Raw genomic sequence first — 25,430 nt, forward strand, 5'->3', positions numbered from 1 at the left:
TGTTACTACTATGTCATAAAGTCGAGAGAATAACCTCTCATGCACACGGCCATTCGGCAACATAAATACCATATATAATAACACATTCACCATGTAGCTAAATGTAAAACGATGGCTTCATCATCTCGCTGTACATGTTGAAATATTAAGATAAAACTGCATTACGGCAAGTAGGCTACATGCCCCCCCCCCACACACACACACACACACACACACACACACTCTGCTGCTCTGACGGTATGACCCTTTTATTATACTGTATATCTGACATACAACTCACATTTCTCCGTTAATGACAGTTTCTCCTCGAAATTATTTTCAAGGTCCTTGTAATCCATTTTTTCCATTCAAACGATTCCAGTTGCTGTCATTCCTCAGTATGGAAGTACAGGAGATCAAACTCCCGGTTCGGTAGCTTACTGATCGCCAACAACACACGCCCTTTGTAAATCCAACTGAAAAGTAACAAAATACCGCTGAGAAATACAAAGATCCGCTTCGACACGTCGCAGAATTATCTCTAATGTTCTGTTCGAGTTGTCGATGTCAGTGTTCCTTCCTTGATTATATTTTATACCGATTCCGGGAGAGTGTATACAGTATATATTATACGACCGTCGGTCCTCCTAAAGTGAAAAATCAACAGTGAGATTGTGCTTCAGTAGGAGAAATCCTGCAGGGAGGGAGGGAGGGAGGGACAACATGATCCATGCGGGACAACCGCTGCCTCTCACACGGACTGTGCCATCTGTTGGGAAACGGGGAGAGGGCAGAAATCATTTTTTACCTCGCAATATTTTTCGACTTCGAGCAATATTATATCTAATCTTATCTAACGTAAACTTTTGTCATCCATTGTATTTCCTAATATCGTCTCCTCGTGCTCGTGCATTTTATCGATACAGCTAAAACGGTCCAGTACAGTATCCTATAGAATGAATGGTTGAATCCATCAGATGTCTGCCACCAGCTGATCTCGGACTCTCGCACACAGGGCAGGCCCAGCCGCCCAGATTTGTACTTCGTCGTACGACGGACTATACACATTAAAGCGATATTTGCAAGGTGGACTGGTCAGAGAGTGTCTTTCAATTTCTGATTGACAAAACTTCAGCCGAGTAGCCTAAGCCTACTAGTGATTATGGTGCATTTTAATCGTTTAGTTACATTAACTTTCCACTTAGAATAAGTATAAAAAAATGCTTGAAACTATTGGTGAAAACTGAAAAGTGCAAACATTAAAGTATAGGTATAGCGGCCTATTCTGTGTGACACACACAGCACAGCACAGCACTGTAGCACAGCACAGCACAGCACAGCACAGCACATCATAGCACAGGCCCTTTTAATGTTTTTCCATCATGGTGAATGCATGTGGTGCTTTTGAAGAAAACATTAAGTCATGCAATTTCATGGACATGTGATCATCCTCTTCCCCTTGTCCCTTGGCTTGAGGTCATCTTGATCAATGATCAATGAATAGACTCTTTGTTCCACTGATGACGATATCAAGATACTGATGATGACAGGGAAAATATCAAGTTATCAACCCAACCCACTGTCCCACTGCATGGTGATAAATCAAAATGTTCACTGCAGAACCTAGAACACTTCATTAATGCAGAGGTTTTGAAATGCTTATATCCATAATATGAATCTAGCATACAGGCCATTTGTATTCATCCAGCACCATTTCCATGCATGGCTTTCTTTTAATTTTGTGAATGTGCTTTTACTGCTTTAGCCTAGATTCATACTTTTTAAGACTCAATCATTGCTTTATGTGCTATGCAAGTGCATGCCTGCATTATGTTCTCATGCTTGCATGTGATTTGCATGCCTGTTATATATCTGCTTTTAATGTCATAATGTTGTTCTTGTTGATGATTATGTGGTTGTTGAGCTTTTAAAGTCAACCAACCCAGAGACAGCAGATGGAATTGGAAACTATACCCTTTTTTGTACCACAGAATGTGATGATTCGATTGGCTGAGCACGGAATGTGATGATGTATGATGTATGTATGTATGATGATAAGAGCACCCCACACTTCACACAAGTGTGATTCTTTTATCTAGCACATTGACATCACAGAATAGTGTACCCCATTGTCCCCGTTAAAAAGGGAGAAAGATTTCCACAGTAGCAGAAATAGCACAGTAGTATTCTCCCTGTACATCCTGTGGTCCCCTTTTCTCATATGAAACCACACATCTATAAGTAGAATGCTTTCAAATACGTTTGATATTAGATATATATCTTTCTGAATGTTTGTGGCCTCACGTTAACTTTCTTGTGCTGAAGTGTACAGAGTGTAGTGTAGTTTACTTCCCTCTTCCCATCTTGTATCTCACGAGCACCTATACCTATCCTGACAATAAAAGGCAGTCTGAATAGGCTTCCCTTGAGGGAATACTTGTTCATACTTGCCTACCTGCAGTTCGTTATAACTTAGAGAGGGGCCTCCCATAAACTCATTGAGGAATGTGGATACCTCACTCCACCATCACTACTAGGACTCTACATTTACACACTGCGTAACCCTGTTATAACTGCCAAACAAAAACAGAGAATAATAATATCACCTTAAGCACTTCCACTCTATATACTGGCAGAGCTTTCTGTGCCATCCAGATCTCAGTACTTTAAAAGCTGCTATTATCTTGTAAGACTTTTTGACTTGACTCTATCTAAAAGGCAGATCGGAAGACATTTGTATAATGTTTTTTACAGGATATGATTTGTGGAGAGCCTGTTATTGAAGTCACTGTCTGAATATAACTACAGCTGTTGTGATGTCGTGGGAGCCACAAGCATGTGTGCAGTTGCTGTGGTATCAACAGCAGAGTGAGCAGACACCACAGGGTGAGACCAAGCAAAAATTTCTAGCTTATTTCTCACAAGCAAACTTATACTTTGGTTTCATTTAACAGTACCTTATTTCTTTATAGATGTACTGTAAGCACCACCTGGTAAATACAAATGTTGCAAATATTGCCATGACGATGTTCCTCAGATTCAATAATATACAATATAATAATAATGAATAAGTAACTAGTATTAGGAGGCAGAAAACGATGGCTTGTGGCAAAATGTTGAAATGTAATAGAGTTTGTCCATTTGTCTTCTGGGTCTATACTTTATTTTTTTTGGCTTTCGCCTTTATTTTATATTTTTTATGGAGGGACAGACAGTAGGCTGACAGGAAATGGGGAGAGAGATGGGGGAAGACATGCAGTAAAGGCCGTCGGGATCGGGAGTCGAACCCGCGGCACACTGCCAGACTGGATTACCAGCCAAGGTGCCTGGACCATTGAGCCATGGCCCAGGCCCTGGGTCTATACTTCTTGCCCAGTCAGGGGCATTGTTGACATTCAGTGTCCCTCACCACCCTCCACTCTGCCTTAACAGTTGGCATGGTCACATCATCTCAACCACAGCTGTTATTGTGTTGTATCGTTGGCCAGACCAGCAGTTCTTTAGACAGTTGCCTGCCTAAAGCAACAGTTACAGTATATCATGTCATGATGAGAGAATCACATTTTCTCAGAATCTTGACATAACATTTTAATCTGTACAGTATCTATTGAATCGCCTTGTTGACACACATGATAATTACTAATAAACAATTCCATTAATACAACCGGATATTTGTAAAATAATTATAGCTCATCAGTCAGTCAGACTGTAGACCAAAAATATGTGTGAGCAAGGAAGGGATTGCCAAAGTCAAAGATGAATAAAACAGAAGAGTCTTGCAAAGTGTCTAAATTTATATCCATGGAATTCCTCCACCCCCACAGATATAATGTTGTCACTGTTACTTGGTTTATGCACGTGCATAAGCGCTCAGCCACACTTACAAACTCCCACGCACAGCTGCCTTGAGTGTCTCATGTAGGAATCCAGATCTTGGAATGATTGTACAAGAAGGACCGCTTTGATGGTGTCTGTGGTTCATAGAAACCTGAGAAGGGGGTGTTGGGGGGGAGTTAGTATGACTCAAAAGAATTCTCATGCAGTATTGGCTAACACAGTCCATTCAATAATCGTGAGCTTGACCATCATTCTCCCAAAGCTAGAAATGAGAGAACTAAGACTAACTTTATGTCAGACAACCTTGTATCCTTGTATGACTACACTGACTGTATTGATATTGGCAACTGGCATCATCTCCCATTACAAACTGTTGTTGAGTGTGCAGCCCTGAAGGGTATCATTACATGTCAATTCAGAACAGACTCAACAGAAATTAAATAGCACCACTGTAATTTACAAAGTATTTTGTCTTGTAAAGTATAAGGGGCTTGAAAGAGTACCTGGGCCTGGTCCGCCCTGGCCCTGCTTTTCTTGGATCATCCGTCTAGTATGTGATACAAACACAGCAGAGGACATGAGGTGCTTGGGTGGTCCGTCATAGTTTACTAGCTCATACTGCCCTGGGCCAGGTAAGAGAGGGCTCTTGCAAACAATCAGAGGAGGGGCTGATAGCGTCAGATGTCTCCTCCTTAAAAGACAGTTGAGAAAATGCACTTATAGGCCAGTGAATAAGGTAACCGTTACTGGTTCATATGGTTGGTTATACAAAAATCACACTTGTGAGAAGTGAGGGGCGACTTTGGGGGGCATGCACAAACATGACGCCACTTTCGTCATTTGCCATTGACTTGTCCAGAAATGTTTTACGGAAGAAATTATTCTGTAAAAAGTTCATAGACTTGGCCACACACATGACGTCACGGGCGGCACACCAGGCGTTGGAGGCCCCTCAAAAATAGTGTGAACGCATGCATACATACAAGGTGGAGCCGCACTGAAAAACACTCGTCACCACTAAACCCCTTATCCCTAAACTTCTTTTCCTTTTTTTTTTTTTTTTACTATTTTGCAAAACATTTTTGAATAGTTAAAATGGCCAGTCTACAAGCTCACAACGTGTCAATGTAGATTGGCTAGTTGAACTATTGAAAATGTTTTTCAAAATAGTAAAAAAAGGCAAAGATGTTTAGGGATAAGGGGTTTAGCAGTGCCGAAAATGGAGCCCTATATGTTTCCATAGAGTGTAAAATTAAGTCCTCACAATAGAAAATGTCATCATAGCTCTTCAGCAGACATACAAGATTGTCTAATGAAGAGCTTATGCTCAAATGTCTCATCTGGTGGTAATAAATTGCCATGGGATATTTTTTGTGCACAGACATGGGTTTTTACTCACGGCATGATGGTCCTCTTCACTGGCACAGGGGCCTGGTGGGGGTTGTAGGCTCCTGGGCCTGGCACAAGGCTGTCCTGTGTAGGAGGGAGCCTTGGAGTTTTTGACTTGAAAGGCGACATGGCAACTCTGGGGCATTTCTGGATCACGGTCTCCTTCACTTCATAGTGGCCTTGAATTGTAAGTAACAACAAAATATTTAAAGTAAACCCATTAAGCCCTGATGTCGATTTTACAAATGCCTTCTAAGTCAGTAGTTTGCACACTTTCAGTGTGAGAGACACAAAAATCTAAAATGACTGGCTGTCATGGATGCTTTCTCGTTTTTAATAGGTTAAAGAGAGTAAATGTAATGCAGCGCCTTAGAGTAAATAAGAATGATACTGATACTTACATGGTGATGGCACTTTTACAGTAGGGGAGGAAAAATAGCTACGTCTAGTTTTTGACAAAAAAGCAGATGAAGCAGCAACTATAGGATTTCTTTCAGGTCCAGCGAAATGTACCTATAGATCCAGGAGAGTAAAACTTTAATATACAAAATACAATTTAAGCAGAACAAAAGAAAAAAAATGTCACTGTGCACAGTGACATTTTACATACATTTAACAGTTAACACTGAGTAAAGAGACCCATGGCATGTAGCCACATTTTTCAGAGATACATTAACACTGAAGATTTTCGTTTTGAATAATTCCAGTGCACTTGAATAATTCACATACATCATATTGATTTGGGGCTGGAGTTATGTCCTTGGGAACATCTCTTTGCGGTCCCACAGGAGATCTGAATGCTCTGGAGGCCCCTCTGCTTAAGTTGTACTTAACCAATGAGGACTGCAGGTTGTATGCGTTGGGCCCAGGGGTAGGCCTACCTCTCTGTGGGTTAGGGGGGAATCTGAGAGCCTATAGTGGTAATGAGCAGATTATATCCAGGCAAGTTTATTATACTTTCTGGCAATTCAAGTGCAATCCAGAGACCCCACAAAGTACATGCCATTGAAAAGTTGACTTATAAGGAATTCACAACTTCACCTTTGATGCAAAACTTCCTGTGCCTGTAACTGAGAAAGAGGGGCTAATGACTTCAGCAGTGGCAATAGAACCATAAGTGCCTGGTCCAGGATTTTCATTCTGAAGCAAATACAAATAGTTATTCTTCATATGCTGCATATCTATGTCTGTCTGCCATAAATATTTGATTTATATGATTTTGTACAAAGGTATACATGAATGAAGTTGTAGACTATTGTCCTACTACCAAACTGTCTTGCCAGCAGAATCTCTTGGTTTGTGAAGAAAACCCCTTCCTTTCTGTATTGCTTATCACAACTGCTTGGTATTTTGTAGGCACTGACGATGTAGTATAACTTGGAATCTCACAGACTAGACAATGGTCAAACAAATTAATCATTTAATAGGCATTATGAAAATGAATATTCATGTTCATGTCATGCAGCAGCAAATCAGAGAAACTCACCTTCATTCAATCCTTGATATTTCTGGCCCATGGTTCAGTAGAAAGACATGTAGACATTGACATGACTCGCTGGCTGTCAATAAACAATCCAGCACCACAAGACTGTAGATTGATAAGAGTCTAATAGATCCGCTGCTGTATGCTGTATAGTTCATATAGCTGCTTGTCATTTGTACGGGTTAACATATTGAATAATTATAGGAATAGACTAATTTACTGATTAAATACCTGGAAAGATCTAAACATTAACAGTACACTACATAAGACAAAATCAATCACTGATATTTGATCAAATATAACCAAAGTCTTACTTATCCAACTGTAGGATAGAAAGTTGTCACCACAGCAGGCTAATACAATGGATCTTCAATAAATGTTACTATGGCAACATATAAAACAAACCAACAGATTTGGCCCTGAATCCAGTTTGCATTATTGTACTTTAGCGCCACCCCGTGGCCAATATGCAATTGGTTAATACTGCTTCAACCTGAACCTGTGCACTTTCAGGGCAAGATTGAGACAAATTCTCAAGGAAGGTCTGATGAAGATGATACACTTGGCCTGGCCTGGACTCTGGCCTTGGTTCAATTTAAAGGTAGGGCAACAACAGATAAGGGACAACTTTTGATATTAAATATTTAAACTAATACATTAGTCCATATAGATAGATTACCTGTATTGATCCCACAGGGGCATCCAACTTCCTCGCTGTATACATCTAAACAATATTAGTTTTGGTTTAGGGTGGTACTGTAGGCTACCCAGATAGCCTTTTTTGAGAGAAGAATCTAGTAACTTTAAATTACCATTTTAATTAAATAATTAAAACCAGAAAAGCGTGACATTTTACATTGCGTTGGCTATGCCAAAAATATCAAATGCAAGCACACACTAGCGCGTCACTTTGTGCCACACGGCAAGCTTGTACATCTGTTCTTTTTTAAATGTCGTGAAAGTGTGCAAACTACTGAATTAGAAGGCATTTGTAGAATCGGACTCTTATAGGGTTAAAGGTACTTTCCAACACTGGTATTAAAATAGGCAATCTCAGTTTTGTTGTATCTCCACAGGTCTCACCACTGTTTAACCTGGGCAGGGTGTGTAGACCACCATGTCCCTCCTCCAAGAGCAACAAACATTGGATCATTTTTGATGATCTACAAAATGACCAATCTAAAAAATGTTTCCTATAATGACATGCCCAAAACAGGGACACCAGGGTGAAAGTGGTCAAACAAAGATGACTTGTCAAGATTCAACCAAAGTTTATTTGTCATTGTCACACACACACACACACACACACACACACACACACACACACACACACACACACACACACACACACACACACACACACACACACACACACACACACACACACACACACACACACACACACACACACACACACACACACACACACACACACACACACACACACACACACACACACAGTATATAAGAATGTACATCGATACAGTATATACATTATAGACATATATACAGTATTATATACATTATATACACATTAGTATTATATACATTATACAGTATTAACATAAGAATGAATACAGTATAACAGAAGCTTGGTGGTAACCTTGTGTCACCATCTTGAAAGCCTGGATTTCATTCCCAAACTGTCCAGTATGACCCAGTCTAGGCCAAACGTACTCTAGAATACTAGAAAGTGGTTTCCGGGTTGGCAGATATACCCTAGCGGTTATTATACCAAACTGAACAAATGATAATGCCTCTGGCCGAGGAGAATCATTTTTGGAGGAGCACAGGTGCTCATTGTTTCCGCCATGGTTTTATGACGCACAGTTAATATCCACCATGGACCGGATCAGAAAACTGTCTGGTTGAGGAGATGGACTGTGGAACATTTACTTTGGAGTGGACCAGCCAACAAGAAGGCAGTTTCTGTTACAGTATCCTCCTCCTCTTCAAAGTCCTCCCCAACCTGCGAGTGGGTGTAGACGCAGTGAGTGGCCGTTTCCTCAACCTCCCATTGTCTGGAGTCACGGGGAGTGGGCGCTTCCCATTGGCTGGAGTCACTGGGAGTGGGCACTTGTGCTGCGACAGGAGGCAGTTGTGACCACTGTTAAGATAAGAACAATGAAAGATTCGTTAGATAAAACAACCTGTCAATCAATCTATATATCAATACATTCATCTATGTACATATCCATCCATGTTATTATATATTGACCGTGGATTTATTCACTATTGTTAGGTAGGGCAAGTGATATTTTGTGCAAGTTCTCTCTCCTAATTGGATAAAATAGGTATCCCAATCTGAAGATGCATTTTCTGTTTACTAAAGAGCAGGAGACATTGAAACTCCTGTTACTGAACAAACACGAGTACTATCAGAATATAGAGCTATTTAACACTTGTTTTAAGAAACAAATGTCACATACCCTAGGATTTGTCTGTGTAGATTGGGGGTTCTAGAGTAAATCTGTTAGACATTGATACTTACTAGGAGCTCTGGACCACCAGGTGGGGCATTGTGATGAAAGGATGCTCCAACACCTGGATGGGTGTTATTCTCTCCCTCGCATCCCAATGAAGCATCTGCTTCATCAAGTCCATGAAAAGCGCCTTGTGATAAGGGTCCATATCATCATCAAAATCCTGTGTTTGGAAACAATAAAAATGATGATGAGCCACTGTCCAAATAAATCGCGCATTTAAGTTTTCTGAAAAAGAAATGTCTGTCGGGTGAAAACCTCATATATACACACAAAATATACACTCAAAAGTACCAGATCTACCAGCTCAAAGCGCATCGCTTTGTGCTGTGTTTAGAGCTTGCAGATCATGACAGCGTCACACAAAAGCATCAACACAAAAGGTAGAGCATTCATTTACAGGGACACACACAAAAACTTAGAAAATGGAGATAGAAGTTTCTGCCCGACAACAGCAATATAGAAACAACTAAAAACTAGAAAAAGTGCCCCTCGGGGCACACGTCTCCACCAGGGCAGGGCAGGCTGTGGCCTTCTGGTGGTGCTATAATAAGCCAATGTGAAAAGGGTGCCATTTCTTCTTACGCCTTGGATGGCAATTGGATGATTTGAGGCATTTTGTTCCAAAAATGTGTTTCGCAAAAATACACCTGTTGGTGGCGCTATAACAAACAGGCCAATGTGAAAAGGGTGGGATATATTCCTCAGCCTAGTAGGAACGTCTGTGAAAGATTTCACGTAAATTGTGCGCTGCATTCATGATTTGAGGGTTTTTGAAAGCCAATGTTAGCCAATCAGGATGGAATATGGAATATCGGACTACAACTAATATCCGTCTTGAGCACATGACTATAGAGATACTGTGTAATCATTTGTGGGATTTTTGGACAAAATATGGAGTAGTAATAGCAAAAATCAGAAAAGTCTGCCTCCTGGTGGCGCTATAATAGGCCGTTCTGGAAAATTTGGGGAAGAGGTTCATGTTGGCATCTAGGGAGTGTGTGCAAAGTTTGGCATCGACCGGGTTAACGTGCCGGAGATTAGCTGGTAACAGACGGATGGACACGGACACACACACGGAGTGCAAAACATACTCTCTCGCCATGCCTTTGGCCTGGTGGAGACAATAAAATAAGTAGCAGCTTACTTACCAGTCCGCCCAGGCTATCCCAGTTTTCTTCAGCTTTGAAGCCTGTTTCTGCTTCATACTCTTGTGGAGTCTGCAAAAAAACAACACAGGATTTTAAGATACATCTTTTCCAGTTTCTGCAAAATACAAAATAAATATATTCATCATTTTACATTTTTAATAAATTAATGTCCTATTTTATACTTTTTCATATGATGGTGTCGTACAAAACTAACAAGAATAGCCGAGGTATAAGCTAAACAGGTTATAGAGTCTATTTTAGTTTGAAAATCTTTTCACCTATAAAGACAACACTAAAATAGGGAGGACATGCTGAAAGTTTGTGTGAGTTTTCTAAATATTTAACCAACGCATTATAAAGAGTTTGTGACTAAATAATAACTACATTGGATCAATTGGAACACATGTTATTTGTGTCCATTTCCTATCAGGACATGCAAGGTTTCTACTAGGCATGTCCCAATACCGATACTTGTATCGGAATGCCGCACCAATCCGATACCACATTTTATTTAATCACGTGATGCGCGCAGCACGGTGAGACGGGCCGCCGGTATTGAAAATGCGCATTTCCAGCCGTAGGTGTGAACGGCTTTGCTGACGTGCGAATGGGGGACAATTTAAAACAAAGGCAGGTTGCTGTACATAAATTTGCATGCACAAGGGCTGCCAAGTAGGCTATCTTTTGTTGTTTTTCTTTCTCCCCCTCTCTTCGAAGTTAGACTGGACAAATAAACTCTAAAGTCTAAACTGACTGGGCCACGGTGGGCTGACGCTCATGGTAACTTGCGCCGTGGGTGGAACGGGTGGAAACGTTTGGTTACATTTTAAAAGACAAGAGGGGAGCTAAATGCAATAATGTAGCACAGTTGTTAACTTAATAAGTAGGCTACATGCACGAATGGGAACATTTCGACAATGCATAGGCATCTGTCAATAATGCATTGTATTAAACCCAAATGTATCGCATTTGGGTTTAATACAACTCTGTGCATGTCTGCACCGAGTCGAAACACGGTGGTTTGCTTGCCTTGCTACCCAGCAAGACTCCGTTGCCATCATTCATAATCCAATTCCGTTTGGGAAACTCAAAACTCCCTGCCAAAGTTATAATAATAATTCGACTTCTCAGTCTATCATTGCCGAAAAGGCAGATATACAAGCTCACAACGCGGTGCAACCAGACGCAGTGTGAGCTTGTAGAATGGCTATTTTTGGTGCGTGACGCTGTCGTACGAGGACGTATACATTACGCTTTTAAAGTGACGGTACACAATTAACTCAGTTAGAAAAGTATGTATTGTATTTCAAGACCCAGTAGTAAAATGTAGTGCAAGGGATGTTTTGGTTGGTTAAAAAGAAAAATATGCATATTGTGTGTGTGTGTGTGTGTGTTTGCAAAGTGGAACATCACCAGGGCTAAACTTCACACGTTATTCTACGTGATAACGCAACCAACATGAGTACATATACTTTACACATTTTTTTTTTAAAAGCACTGGTATCGGTATCGGCTAACACAGAAATTGTTGGATCGGAATCGGATCGGAAACGAAAAAAGTGTATCGGGACATCCCTAGTTTCTACCCAAAAGTGATGATTCACAAAGGCAGGAGGGAGTTGCAATCATACCTTAAGTCTCCATGTACTTTTGCCCCGGGTGAAAAGCTCCTTGCTCTTGGAACCAGCATCTAGGAGGGACTGTGGTGGCATCCCAAGCTTCAGCATGATGGATCGCAGCTGAACAAAAAAAACATCACAACAGTAACATCAGTTAGTAGTATACAACGTGTCATGTAACTTGACAAAGAAGTGGGTCCATCAGTGCAGGTAACCAATGCCAGATTTTCTAATCAATAAAAACAAAACTTAGATTGATTAAAGTTTACATTTTAGAACATTAACTAGCAAACAAATTAAACACAAATAACTTTGATGGATATGCAATAAATATATGAACTGAAATGTATTATTATTATATAATAACTTATTCAACAAATCGTCTGTCGGTGGAAACCTCAGATGTCCAAATTGTTAAGGCTCATTCATAGTCTGGATTTTCGGTGGTGAGGTGACCACCGAACTACAACATGACATCACGAGCCACGGTGAAGAGCAAACCACCGCCACCGCCCTTCTCTGTTTTTACTCACCACTGCTCAACGTTATTTCAGCTCCGGTGGTCACCTCACCACCGGAGCGGTGGTCACCTCACCACCAAAAATCCAGACTATGAATGAGCCTTTACTTTTCAGGATTCAAATTCAAAAATAGCAAAAGCAGATCTACAAGCTCGAAACGTAGATCTGCTACTTTGGTGCTTTTGTGTGACACTAGCATGATCAAGTAGGCTTAGTAGGGCATAAGCTTCTGAACAACTACAGCAATATATAAAAACAGACGCCATGTTGACAGTGGTTTAAAAACAATCTGGTTACATTGGCTGCATAATTGCTGATAGCGATGTATCAAAAAGTAGAAGGCATATCTAGCTAGATTACCAAAAATAGGATCTACATTCTACAGGCTCACAACTCCAGTTGTGATATACTAAGCACAGCACATAATATTGAGTGGTATTAACGTAACAAAATAGTAAAATACTCACCACTTCATATTCAGAGTTTCCAGTAAACAGGTATTCTCCCAGCACCGCACCAGCCATAAAGCAGCCCAGTGACCACATGTCAACAGCCTCTGTGATGGGAAGACCCAGTGATACTTCTGGTGCTCTGTGGGTAGAAAGATTCAAGTACAACATGAGACATGCTTACTGTGGCAGCTGCTTCCAATATGCAACTTAGGCAACGACAACTTACAGTATATCGTCACTGTGGGGTGGACAGAAACCTTGTATGTACAGAACTATTACTTTCCAGGAAATGGACAAAAGAACCTGTGTTCTAAATCGATCAGTCGTGACTATAGGATAAAAATCTCCAAATTTCTTGTTCAAAGATTTTCAATTACAAACCTAGCAGATCTACAAGATCACAATGCTTGACTAGCACTGTAGCACAACACATTGTGATCTGCTACTTTGAGGACTATGGAGATGCTAGGTTTCTGCCCGACAGCAACAATATCCATTACAGGTAAAGTAGACAAGTTAACAAAGACAACATGTTTATTATGTAAATGAAACTCACCTAATATAAGGATGTTGCATACTGCATCCTTGTTGCACCTCAGAGACATCTGTAGCCAGTCCAAAGTCGACGAGTTTGACTTTGAAGGGACGTTGATGTTGATCGACCAACATGATGTTGTCTGGCTTGATGTCTCCGTGGATCAGACCCACAGTCTGTAGCATCAGTAATGATATGGCAAGCTGAAAACCAACAACACATCACATAACTGTTAACACTCTGCAACGCTGTGGCAAGCTGAAAACCAACACAAATAACACCATAGAAATATCTGTGTTTGTACCTGTTGTATGATGGGTCTAATCTCCATCAATGACAGAGGTCCACCTCTGTCATTGATGAAGTCTAAGAGATTACAATCCAGAATCTCAAAGACCAAGCATCTGTGTCCATTGTACCAAAAGCTCTTGTGAAAGCTCAACAATCCACATCTGTCTGGATGCAAGGCTTTCACCGTTTCCAAAATGGACACCTGAAAATACAAGAACATACAATGTTAGTGTGTTACTTTCAACTGGGCTGTCATTCCCATTCTGGACATGTTTTAAACAATTTAAAACATGGTATACATTTCATAAAATAATTCAGAAATGGCAGATCGACAAGGCAAGCTTGTATAAATGTAATCTACAAAGTATATTGGGTTTACCATATAAAGATAATTTTAGTTGGATGCTAATTTGACTACTTAATCAGGACATTAGTAGAATATGTTATTGTCAAAAGAAACACCAAGAAGTGCCTAGTTAACATTAACAAGCATCTACTGATGGCCTTGGCTTGGACACCCTCCTCCAAGCGACCCGACCGAGGCTGATCAGACCCGGGCGGCCGGGCCTGTGTATCCATTAAAGTGCGATGCTGCTATGCTACTGCCCCCACCGTAAAGCTATCAGCTTTGCCAGGCTTTTGTGAGTTACTTTGTCAATGAATTCCGTGCAGGTGATCTTTTTTCTAAGTATTGTGGTTTGAATGCGCTCGTTGTAAATCACTCTCGTCCTGACTCTAGCACCTTTCGGCATCCTCGGTTACCTCTTCTGAAGTTTGGACGCGGTACCCTAGGCAGCGACGTCCAAAATTCAGAAAAGTTAACCGACTCGGTTAACTTTTCTGAATTTTGGACGTCGCTGCCTAGGGTACTAGACCCTTTTTGGAACCCTCGGTTAAACCGAGGGTTCCAAAAAGGGGCTAGTCCTGACTCCTGCATCGTAGGATCGTACCACGTACCCGTTTCAAAATTGCACATAACGCTAGGCAGCAGGAGGTTGCGTTTTTGAAAACAAGCGTTTCCTATCTCCAACGGAATTTCTTGACAGAAAGTAGCTCACAACATCCATCACAACATCGATGAACGTGGATTTTTATTATGAAACAAACACTTTACCTCGTTCTCTGCTACAGCAGCGTGTTGTTTTTCGACGATCTTAACGGCCACGGTGACATCCGTGTCCATGTCGACACATTTAACGACAGTGGAAAAGTCACCGGCTCCCACGACGCTCTTGACGAGATAACGGCAACCCTCGCCTCCTTCCAGAACCTCGTTCACGCCGACTACTAACGGTCTCGTTTTGAGCACCATCTTCAACAAGTTCAAATCACCTGTTCAGAGCGACGAGCTTCAACACAAACCGCAAAAACTCGAATCAAAAACGCCAAACTAAACAGTAGCCAACAATCTGTAGGAAGATAGCTTCGACAACAAACCGTAGCAAATCTCGAATTACAAACGCTAAACGAACCGAAACACAAAATAACGGTCGATTCCGGATCAACTGGCAAACGCGACCGCTCTCCAAGATGTCAGCTGATGGAATGAAAATGTAGCGTGCAGCTCAAGCTCATGTTCAACAGACGCGCTCTGATTGGTCCATCACCTGGTAAGCGCACGTGCGTAACACGTGAACACGTGACGTCGTGACTGAGAAACAGCATTCAGAAAGGTTTTAATTCCCGATGTGACTATATGTTTGTTTGTTTTTAACGTATTGGTTAAAAAAACGTATCGTACTGTTTTTTTTTACTTTGTGAACCCCGTTACGCCAGGCAATGATATGAACAGTGTTTTTTTTGGAGGGCTGGAGGATGGGCGTGGTGACATCGAGTGACGTCACAAGTGGGCGTGGGTACACCATATTTATTTTGATATTTTCTTAATAAAACAATAGTAACCTCTAACCTGTGATGTGCAGTGGTGTTTAACTGAAATAGGTGGTTCATCTGGCTGCTGCATGCTTACAGCGTTTCAGCCTTTTCTTTTGTGTTGCATTATTAATGTTGCATTATTAATACAGGGGTGACCTGAGAAAAGTCGCGGTTCACTCTACAACTCGGTAGGTGGGGGTACTGCACGACATGATAGGATTGCCACCCGCCATAAAACAACAACAAGAAGAAGAATTTGCAACATCCGCGGCGGCGCCATTTGTTTTGTTTTTCGATGAGGAGGGAGATCCATCATGGCGATGCACGCTAAGGTGACTCCGCCACAGATCCCCGACACCCGTCGGGAGCTCGCAGAGCTGGTGAAGAGGAAACAAGAACTGGCTGTAAGTTACTTACAACCCGCAGGCGTTTACATTGCGTCTCGCCAGAATCATCGCACAGTTGTAGCGTTTCGATGGGAATATGCTAAGCGAATGCTAGCTGCATATGCTAAGCTAACCTCAGCTAGCTAGTTGAGCTTCCGGTGTATGTGGCTGTATGGCTAGCGCTAGCTTGCTAACGTTAGCTAGCTAGCACAACAGAGACAGCAACGTTACGATAACACTTCACAATGATGATACACATAAGCTACAACGGTATGCATGAGGGGGGGAAACGTATTGTTCAAAGGACGGGGGGGGGGGGGGGGGGCTTTCTGGGTTCATTCCCTGTTACATTCCCCCATCCATTAGAGCCATTGTTAGTCTTAGAATGGCTGTGATCTTACATACATTTAATGTATTTTCCATATACACAGCCATATATCACTCCCATGCCCTGCCCGCCCATCATTTGTGGCGCTGCAGTGTGTACTCACCCAATAATGAATTGCTCTGGCAGAGAACTTGATTAGTGATTAAAATATCTACACTTTTCAACTACCCAGCGGGGTCTGACATGATTGCTGGAGTGGACTGAATATATGATCAGGTGTCATTAATTACCCTGCACCTGTCAATGTGTGCCCATATCATATGTGCTCCACAAGGAAGTTTTCATATGTGCAGTCAGTCCTATATCTGCTATAGAGGGTATGTGTGTGACATCATCGTACCTGGAAGTTATTGCGGGAACGCCCACTTAGTGGCAAAAAACAACTTTCTGTCTTGACAGCCCATTCATCCTAACAGAAAAGTCCTGTCTGATTGCATTAAACAATGTTAAACTCACCAACATTGCAGCTGAACGAAAAGCTTAAATTATCCTCTTTCTATCTGCAAAGTTTTTGTTTCATGAAAATCCACCATAGAAATGTTTTATGAGCTACTTTCTGTTAAGAAATGCCCTGCATTTGATTATTTTTCTAAGTGTCAGAGTTTGGAAGTGCTTGTTTTCAATAACACAACATTTTGCTGCCTCCTGCATTATGTGACATTTAGAAACAGGTGGTACGCACTACGCAGGATGGTTGAGTGATTTCCAACGAGCGCTTCCAAACTCCAACACTCCATGCTGCTCAATGTTTTGCCACTCAGTCTAGATGAGGGGAGCGTGTCCTGATGGGAAAATCATGCATGTGCATACTCTCTATAACAGCCACAGTATTCATATTATTTGCAGGCCATTGATTTAACTCTTGAGTATACAAACTGTAAACAAATGGACCTATTTGGTTACATGATCTGTACATTCTGAACTGGCAGATGCATTATTATCAGAATTCAGAAGCCGTTTTCCTGTTTCTTCAGGAAACATTGGTGAACTTGGAAAGACAGATCTATGCATTTGAGGGCAGCTACCTAGAAGACACCCAGATGTATGGGAACATCATCAGAGGATGGGACAGATACCTCACCAACCAAAAGTAAGCAAACCATGGCAGTATATGGAAAGATCAGATGCATTATAAAGGAAAAGTCATGACATGGATTTTACATTGGGGCGAGAAGGGCAACCTTTGCTCGACTCACTTCATGCTGTTGTCTTGTTATGCCTTCGTAATAGGAACTCCAACAGTAAGACGGACAGAAGAAATAGGAAATTCAAAGAGGCAGAGCGTTTGTTCAGCAAGTCGTCTGTCACCTCAGTTGCAGTGAGTGCCTCTCTCCCGCTCTCCCCTTTCAAAATAATCGCAGTATATTCAAGGTGAACAACTTTCACCTGATGCAAAGTGAGAATACAGGGTGTTCTCTTTTGTTCAACAGGCGGTTTGTGCACTTGGCGGTACACAAGATCATATGAACGAAAAGCGTGAGTCACCAGATATCATGAATATACTAAAATTGACAGCATCGGCAGTTTAACTTTTTGTGGTGACCGACTGCAGGATGAGGTGCTGAGTTTGTACTGTTTTTCTTTTCACCTTCAGGTGAGCCAGGCAGTGGCACAGAGAGTGACACCTCTCCGGACCTCCAGAACCAGGAGAATGAGCCCAGTCACGAGGACACGGAGGACGCAGACGGAACCTTGCAGGATATGAAGCCTCAGAAAGCTGCCTCGTCCTCCTCAGGCAGCCACCATGGCAACCACAAGAAGAGGAAGAACAAGAACAGACACAGGTTAGATACAATTTACAAATAAAGTATCATTGGGTTTAGAGTCTAAACATTAGGCTTATAGTAAGTAGCTCCCATTTGTTCTTTAGAATGCAAAGTATGCAGAGCAATCGGGACCTATGGAACTGCAAGTTGCTTTAGTCGATGTATTACCCTTTTGTTATAAGGCAACTTTTGGCATTAACATGAATCCTATCATTCTATTGAGGAGGATATGAATATCTGACAACACTCCCCTAGTATAGACCCCTTATCAGACAACGTCGCACTGAGAAGAACCAGTATGTGCGTGCAGGCTGGCACCAAATGAACCCCAATGCACTCACATGTTAAAACAAAATGCATCACAGCAAACTTACAGATGCTGTTTTTCCCTAGTGTGGAGGAAGAATGCTTGGTATTTATACTGTGATCTCTCGCTTGAAATATATAATCCTTGGTTTCTGTTGTGTGTGTGTGTGTGTGTGTAAACAATAATAGCAATTCAAAGCAGCCAGTCAAAACCACACCTACAGTCGCTGTGGTTAGACCAGAGGGAGATGCTCGCGCAACTGCAGCCCATCAAGCCTAATTTGTGCTCCGTCCCGCGAAAGTGTCGCACGCGCAGAGAATGGCCGTGCAATACCATTGCGCTGTGAAGTATATGTCTCGTTAGTAGGAGGGCCAAAACAGGAGGTTGAATGAACTGAAACCAACGCTCCCCAAAATAACAAGTTTGGGGATCTGTTGGGAATTGATTACACAAAACCGTCACCTGTGCTTCCAGTCTCAATGTTTGTAAACAAATAATTGGTCTGTGTTCTGCATATCGAGAGTTCATACTCGCAATGCTGGAAAATGGTCATGTAAAATGTGTTTTGACAAGAGGAAAATTGGGAAGTGTTATGTCAGATTTTCATGTACTTGATAGAATTTGTTTTGTCATCAAAGGTGCACTTTAATGTAAACAATGAGAAAAATTATCTCCAATTCAGAGACTACAGTAAACAAATTACACATTTTCACAGCCTCATTTAATGTATGGCATAATCTTCACAATCTTTCTAAGTAGGACCTAACTTCTGATTGTTGTACTAACTACTGCTGCTCTTTTCCTTCCCCTAATGCTGACCCTTTCCCCCACCCCCAGTCCTTCTGCCATGTTTGATTATGACTTTGAGTAAGTCTGAAATTTTACTTCCTGCTCCCATGGTCTTAGCCATAGACATAGAAAGGTAGTCGCCTCTTCCGGCTCTGGGGCGAATGCTCTCAAGTGAGGGCAAGCTTCCATGTTGGTGCCAAGGAACGTAATGAAAGGAAGGGAAATGAGTCCATATAACTCTATGGGCGCACTTCCGCCCTCGGTTTGATACAGGTCACTCCAATGAATTGCAGCGGCGAATGAGGCGTCTATCATTCTATGTCTATGGTCTTAGCTGACTGCAAACCCCATCCTACTTTTCCACCGTCTCTGTCCTGCTCTTGTTCTCCGTCTGCTTCTGTTGACGTAGAGTTTTGCAAGGTCTTTACACACCGGGGGCGCGATGAATAAATTGTGTGAAAATTGGCTGAGAGTATTTCACATAAAAACAAATCTTTTTTAAATATTTAGTTGATGCCTAATTCATACAGGTTGATGCCTTTTTTATTTGTGGTGAAAAATCACAAGAAAAAAATTGCATCACTTCATGGTTGCTTAATATTTGCTTTCTTTGGGGAAGCACCCATGACATAAATAGTTAAACAAATTTTCGGGGCGAATTAAAGGAATTGCATGAATACTCCCACGGTGTGTAGGGCCCTAAGAGTGGTAGTTAATCCGTCATACTGCATGTTCAGCACTTCATTCGTGAGCCATAATTATTCTATATAACACATCAGCATGCAACTCTCTGGATTCTATTAGATACTTCATATGTAATACTGAAGTATCAACACATCTTCAAGTTTCGAGTCGACCCCAGATTAATTCCCAACGGCTCAAGTTGTCCTATTCTTAGCTGGTTAATAAAGAACCGTCTCTAGTGCTATTAACATGATTGGTGAGGCTACAGATTACGTACATAGAAAAAGAAACAGGTGTTCTTGTTATGGTCTGGACTCTGTTAGCGTCTGTCACTGCAGCAGTGCTGCTTTTCGGCCATGGCTACATTGAGCAACAAAAGAAACAGGAAAGATTTTTATTCAGTGTGATCTATAATTTAAACCCGTTTGGTTTTTCTGTTGTAGGTTTGACATGAAAGTAAACAAGAAACCAAGAGCTGTAAGTTGAATTCTTAATTTCTTACTGTGCATAATTTTTTGTCGTGATACAGTGCTCGATGTATTTGATTAAAATCATGCCTCCTCTGTCACAGGACTATTCAACTTAATAAAGAAGATGCCTCCGTGATTATAGACCTAAACACCTGGACACAGAGGAGGCCTATGGTCACAGTTTCTGGACTTTGTAGGCCTACACCTTTGTTGGTTGTCATATTTCTGCCTGTACCATGTAAATTGACATTCCCCTTTGCTAACTTTTGGATACATTTGTGTTTATGCTTCTTTTTCTTTTTTTTACCTTACAGTAAAAGATGAATGGTCTTGCATGTTACTACAGGTCCAGCCTAGTAGTAACGCCATATTGTATAGTGTTTAAAACATATTTATTATGTAACTGTCATGTTTCCCCATTGTAACAAAAGATTTGTCTTGACATTTGTTTTTTGTAAGTAATAGTACTGTAGATCATTATTATTGCCCCAGCTTTTATTTCAAGACTTATTTAGCATAAAATTGTAATAAAACGACAAACTTTTTTATCATTTGTCTTTAAATATTAATTAAGGGCATTATAAATTGTGGTCTTGGTAATTACAACAGCCTATGGCAAGAGAGAGAGGTCATAGCTTGGATAATATTGGCATTTCCCTTCCCCGTATGACTGTAATTACTGCCTTAAACCAGTGTTGCTTCTTGTATAACCCTGTCATGTACAGTTGGAACTTGGAGGCCAGTTAACTTTGAGGCTTTGGACAAATTCTTGGATGTCTCCAGAGTTTATACTCTTATATACGTTCCTCATCAATTGTTTTGAGATCACAGAATTAGTTGGTACTGTGTTTACACAGGTTTGTTTTTAAAGTCCAAATATGATCCGAGTGTTTACATACTAACATTATGAAATTGTTATTGCGTTCCTTTGTGACAGTTCTCACAGTGTGAGTTTAGTTTATGAAAATAGTAACCACTTGAGTGAGGAGCGACTTGATGTTGCTCAAGATTGTATGGCAACCCCATGTTTGTTTACACAGTGTTGCCTGCTTTACATCAGTCAGGGCAGTTTTTCCGTGTGGCGTTTAGTCACGAGAGATATTAAATTAATTTATGCTGCTGATTTATTGTTCAGTAAAATGGTGTAATTAAGGACAAGACATAAGTACTATCTTTGGCTGTTGTCACCATGAAATACATAAACATTTCACTAGGTGGTGCTAAACAACACTAAACGGAACGATGTCATTTTTAGTGTAGTTACACTTTTCTGAAGGTAAAATCTACTACAGTATGTGTTGTGTTAACCAATATAGGTTGTAGAAATCTCATCTCAAGGCTTGAAACAATAAATCCATTGAGCCATGAGATCAAATTTAAGATTTTGCTCCTGAGTTGAAAGAAAGTTAAATAGGCCTACTCCCTTCTGTAGTTTGTCAAGCTCAGAAACACTAAGAAACTGTAGTAGCTCCTAGTATTAAAGCAGAGAACTGTCTAAAAGGATCTTGCTAGGATGAACACAGCGACACCTTGGCAAAGCGGAACTGCTGACAAACGAGATGATGGAGGGACTGTCTGGGAGACGTCCATCCTTGGAATGCATTCCTCGGTTTTATGCTTTTCTCTGCCACACCATTTTGAGTCACATTTCATTTGGAATGTATGACACAATTACTGTGTTTTATTTTTCCGGCATCCCAACTGCTCAGTCTCTCTACCATGCATATTGCTGTCAACTTTTTTTTGTGGGGACACGGTTGAGCACTTTGCTCTCAGTGTGAACTGCAGTCTTTACCTGGAGAGTGCTCTTAATGGATGATTATATATGCTGTACTTTAATACAGGGTTCCTAAGACATACTGGACATTTTTCTTTTCTTAACCACAGACTGTCACAGTAGGTTTATTTTTTTATCCCCACCCTGTCTCCTCCCATGTTCAGTTACCATCCAACTCTAAAAGAGGGAATGGTTCAGACTGTTAGGTTTGAGTCCATGACTCACTTACCAGTTACAGTTTAAAATGTGCCCTGAGGATGATTAGATCAGGTTGGAAACTTGTTTTATGTTCACACTAGATAACATTCCAGTTGTAATCTGTGTGTGTGTGGTAATGAGGCATGACTGTACATACAATGTATTATGGGGTACCAGCCAATCATTGAATTTCCATACAGTTCAGGAAATTAACTGAAAATCATGAACTAACAAGACTCATGGAAACATTGGATGCCACAAAGATTTCCTGTACTTGAATTTGACCACCTGTAACTACAATTACTTTTTACGTCATGAGTGGGGATGACTATTTCACAAACCTACCAGGACTTTGGATATGGTACTATTCATGTTTGCTCATGAGGCAAAAATTGAATGGGAGTTATTGGATAATGTAAGAGTCTACATTCATTTCAAACTAGCACCTAAAACAGCAGAGAGATAAATGGCATCACGTGACGCAAATCCCTCTTCAGTCAAGCTTGTGGGTGGTCACTGTTGTGAGCCTCTGATTGCTTTAACAGCTTCCACCAGCAGAATTCTGTTGAATGTGGTTCTTGGAAGCTTTTAAGTTACCTATAGAAACAGGGGTTAGGGCTGGGTGGATTACTTTATAGGCTACTGTCTGTAATCTATTATTACATATTGATTTCCTTCATACATTTGTGATTGTTATTTTGTTATGTACAGCTATTTCACTTGTGTGTTATAGGGGTATCTCGAAGCAACCTATACAGTAAAATCCTGTGTTTTTTATTCATAACTTTGATTATACACTCAGAGTTAGATTAACCCTGCAGATTTTACTGTGTAACATTGAAGGATGTGAGACTGACATGTTTGTGGGTGTGAAGGAAAGTTGGCATATGGGCATGAGTGTGGTTCACCACACCTCACCAGGGCTTGGTGGTATGCAGCCTATAGTCTTATGCCTTCCCCTGTGGCTAGCCAAGTCTGAAGAGCGCTTAGACTGGGTATTGCTTGATAGATCGGAGTGGTATTTCATCTTTTGTCCACGTCAGTGTATGTTAGTAATGTAAGGCAGGAGTCTTCAAACCCTAGGGGTTCTTCAGAGATACTGCAGTGGGGCCGCCAAATCTTTGTGTAATAGGGACTATTACCGGGAAAACAAATAGAATTACACTGTACATTGGCTATTTACAGCAAAGAGGTTTGGTGTACAGGGCAAAAAGAGCAGACCAAGTACGAACCCAAAGGTAAAGTTTACAAAGTATTGAGGGTTTGAAGTGGTTAAACGTCTGAAAATACACTAACATGAATCCAATATGCAGTGGGGGTACCTGCTTCATCTCTCTCAGCTAAGGGGTCCTTGGCCTGACAAACATTGAACTCCTGATGATGTAAAGTTTATTAATCCAAAAATACAGCTAAAAAGGGAGGTAATGGGTGTGTTTTTGATGGTGACCTTGATGGGCTCTCAGATTCAGCCAATACACTTGGCCCTTTTCTCAGACACCAATTACAAGCAGAGCCAAAACCCCATACATACACCATCCAGTGTGGAACACAGAAGTGTGACTTGTGTCTAACAGAACGTCAAATGTACAACTAAAACTGACACTGTATTCCAGTTTACAGCACTTTGAATGTCCATCACAATGTATAACCTAGATTAATTGCTATTTCAAGATATGTGCTGTACAGTATATACATTTCCTTTATGCTCTTCTCACCCACAAACATTTTATAGTATCTCTGTCTCTCACATCCTTCAATGTTACACAGTAAAATACTCAGGGTTAATTTAACTCTGAGAGTGTACAAATGTAACCAAATGGACCCATAAGCCTATTTGAATACATACAATTCTGATGAATTGAAAATGGAGGACCCTTATAGGTAAACAAGTCTTAGTGCTTTTTCTGGTTTCATCCTCAGCAGATTTTGTATTGACCTGTACCTTCGTTGAGCTGCCTGTACCCATTCTACAAACTGTTTTTCAAACAATCCTTGCATAAATGAATGTTTGTTTTTAACAACCTTATCATTTCCATTTTTTGTTAACTGTAATCTACTGATATTTGTACAATGACTTCAAATATCAAGTCACAAAGCTGCACACACATTTTGTTTTTGTAATGTAGTGCATTTACACTAATCTTGCTAGTTTCCATCATATACCCAACCCTGAAAGTGAAATCATGAATGTTTGCCACAGAGATTAACTAGCTTCTCCTGGTTTCTCAAGCCTGTCCCCTCCTCCTCCTGGGACCAAACATGATCTTTTAAATCTCGGACAACAAGGTCAAACATATTTCAGGAAGAGTCATGGGAAAAGCCAGAACTGAACAACAGCACAACATGGCCTTTTATTTTTCATCAAGGGTTGATCTTGTGATTTTAGTGGGATACAGAGACGTAGGCAGTCTTGTCTGCATTTACACTGTAGACACTGAGAAAGGAATAACAAATGGAACCTGTCATTAAACACACGATTAGAATGCACTACTCTGTGATAGTTCAAGATAAGCATGACAGCCAACGTCCCATTTTAAAAGCGGAGCTAAACCAAGTGGCTTGGATCGAGTTCAGCAGATCAACTATTTAGTGTCAGCACTTGTCAATCCCAGCTGTATCTAGCCTACATTTAAATACAGAGGCCCCTTCATTTTCCTCTCCTTCAGAGTATGGTTCACACGAAGTCCCTAATTTCAAAAGTGCTGTTTTGCGTCCCGCTGACCCTAGCTGCCACAAATGTTGTTTTTCTCTTTAGCTCAGAATATTATTACTTTTTACTTGTGGATCAAGCTATTATTGTCTGAAGTAATGAAATAGTTGTGCTTTTTTATATAGCATTTTAAATATTAAGTCCATGTGTGGGTTAATTCAATAAGCATCGGAAGAACTGGGAAATGTCTTACATACGATATAGCATGTAAAACCTTTGGGAAATCTTGCCAGTTTGTCAAATCAACATTGATGTTAGTGGTCTTTCTTCTCATTTGCTATGACGTGCATGGACACCTCACAGTACAGACCCTAGCTATATAAACACAATCACAAGGGGT

The 25,430-nt window shown here is 40.9% G+C and overlaps 4 protein-coding genes across 6 annotated transcripts in view; 1 reads left to right on the top strand and 3 right to left on the bottom strand.

Annotated features, from left to right (window-relative positions):
• The window catches only part of LOC306938842 (uncharacterized protein), a 42,969-nt gene extending 42,248 nt beyond the window's left edge, over positions 1 to 721 (bottom strand). For both annotated transcript variants that reach the window (XM_079523176.1, XM_079523175.1), the window contains exon 1: positions 281 to 721. In XM_079523176.1, coding sequence (XP_079379302.1) covers positions 281 to 347 — 67 coding nt within the window. In that variant the 5' untranslated portion in view covers positions 348 to 721. The remainder of the gene's footprint in view (positions 1 to 280) is intronic.
• Positions 722 to 3,893: 3,172 nt separating this feature from the next.
• stpg1 (sperm-tail PG-rich repeat containing 1) lies at positions 3,894 to 6,722 on the bottom strand (the record flags this gene model as incomplete). The annotated part of the gene is made up of 7 exons (XM_079521951.1): positions 3,894 to 3,967; positions 4,320 to 4,507; positions 5,216 to 5,384; positions 5,931 to 6,117; positions 6,247 to 6,345; positions 6,473 to 6,597; positions 6,692 to 6,722. 7 exons carry the CDS (start codon positions 6,720 to 6,722, stop codon positions 3,894 to 3,896), a joined length of 873 nt encoding a protein of 290 aa, XP_079378077.1.
• A 1,328-nt stretch (positions 6,723 to 8,050) lies between these two features.
• Positions 8,051 to 15,304, bottom strand: LOC306938429 (homeodomain-interacting protein kinase 2-like). The gene is made up of 8 exons (XM_079522606.1): positions 14,855 to 15,304; positions 13,754 to 13,942; positions 13,471 to 13,652; positions 12,930 to 13,053; positions 11,954 to 12,061; positions 10,323 to 10,391; positions 9,180 to 9,334; positions 8,051 to 8,795 (listed from the first exon to the last, which is right to left on the bottom strand). Exons 1-8 carry the CDS (start codon positions 15,050 to 15,052, stop codon positions 8,621 to 8,623), a joined length of 1,200 nt encoding a protein of 399 aa, XP_079378732.1. The 5' UTR covers positions 15,053 to 15,304; the 3' UTR covers positions 8,051 to 8,620.
• A 486-nt stretch (positions 15,305 to 15,790) lies between these two features.
• Positions 15,791 to 20,956, top strand: meaf6 (MYST/Esa1-associated factor 6). 2 transcript variants are annotated; one of them, XM_079523177.1, is made up of 8 exons: positions 15,791 to 16,019; positions 17,364 to 17,479; positions 17,620 to 17,707; positions 17,820 to 17,865; positions 17,984 to 18,173; positions 19,300 to 19,329; positions 20,379 to 20,412; positions 20,507 to 20,956. In XM_079523177.1, exons 1-8 carry the CDS (start codon positions 15,930 to 15,932, stop codon positions 20,519 to 20,521), a joined length of 609 nt encoding a protein of 202 aa, XP_079379303.1. In that variant the 5' UTR covers positions 15,791 to 15,929; the 3' UTR covers positions 20,522 to 20,956. The 2 variants fall into 2 exon arrangements, with proteins under 2 accessions (XP_079379303.1, XP_079379304.1); XM_079523178.1 differs by lacking the exon at positions 19,300 to 19,329 and having other exon boundaries at positions 15,802 to 16,019.
• Positions 20,957 to 25,430: the final 4,474 nt, after the last annotated feature.

Source organism: Electrona antarctica (genome assembly GCF_951216825.1).
Source record: "Electrona antarctica genome assembly, chromosome: 15".
NCBI lineage: Eukaryota > Metazoa > Chordata > Actinopteri > Myctophiformes > Myctophidae > Electrona > Electrona antarctica.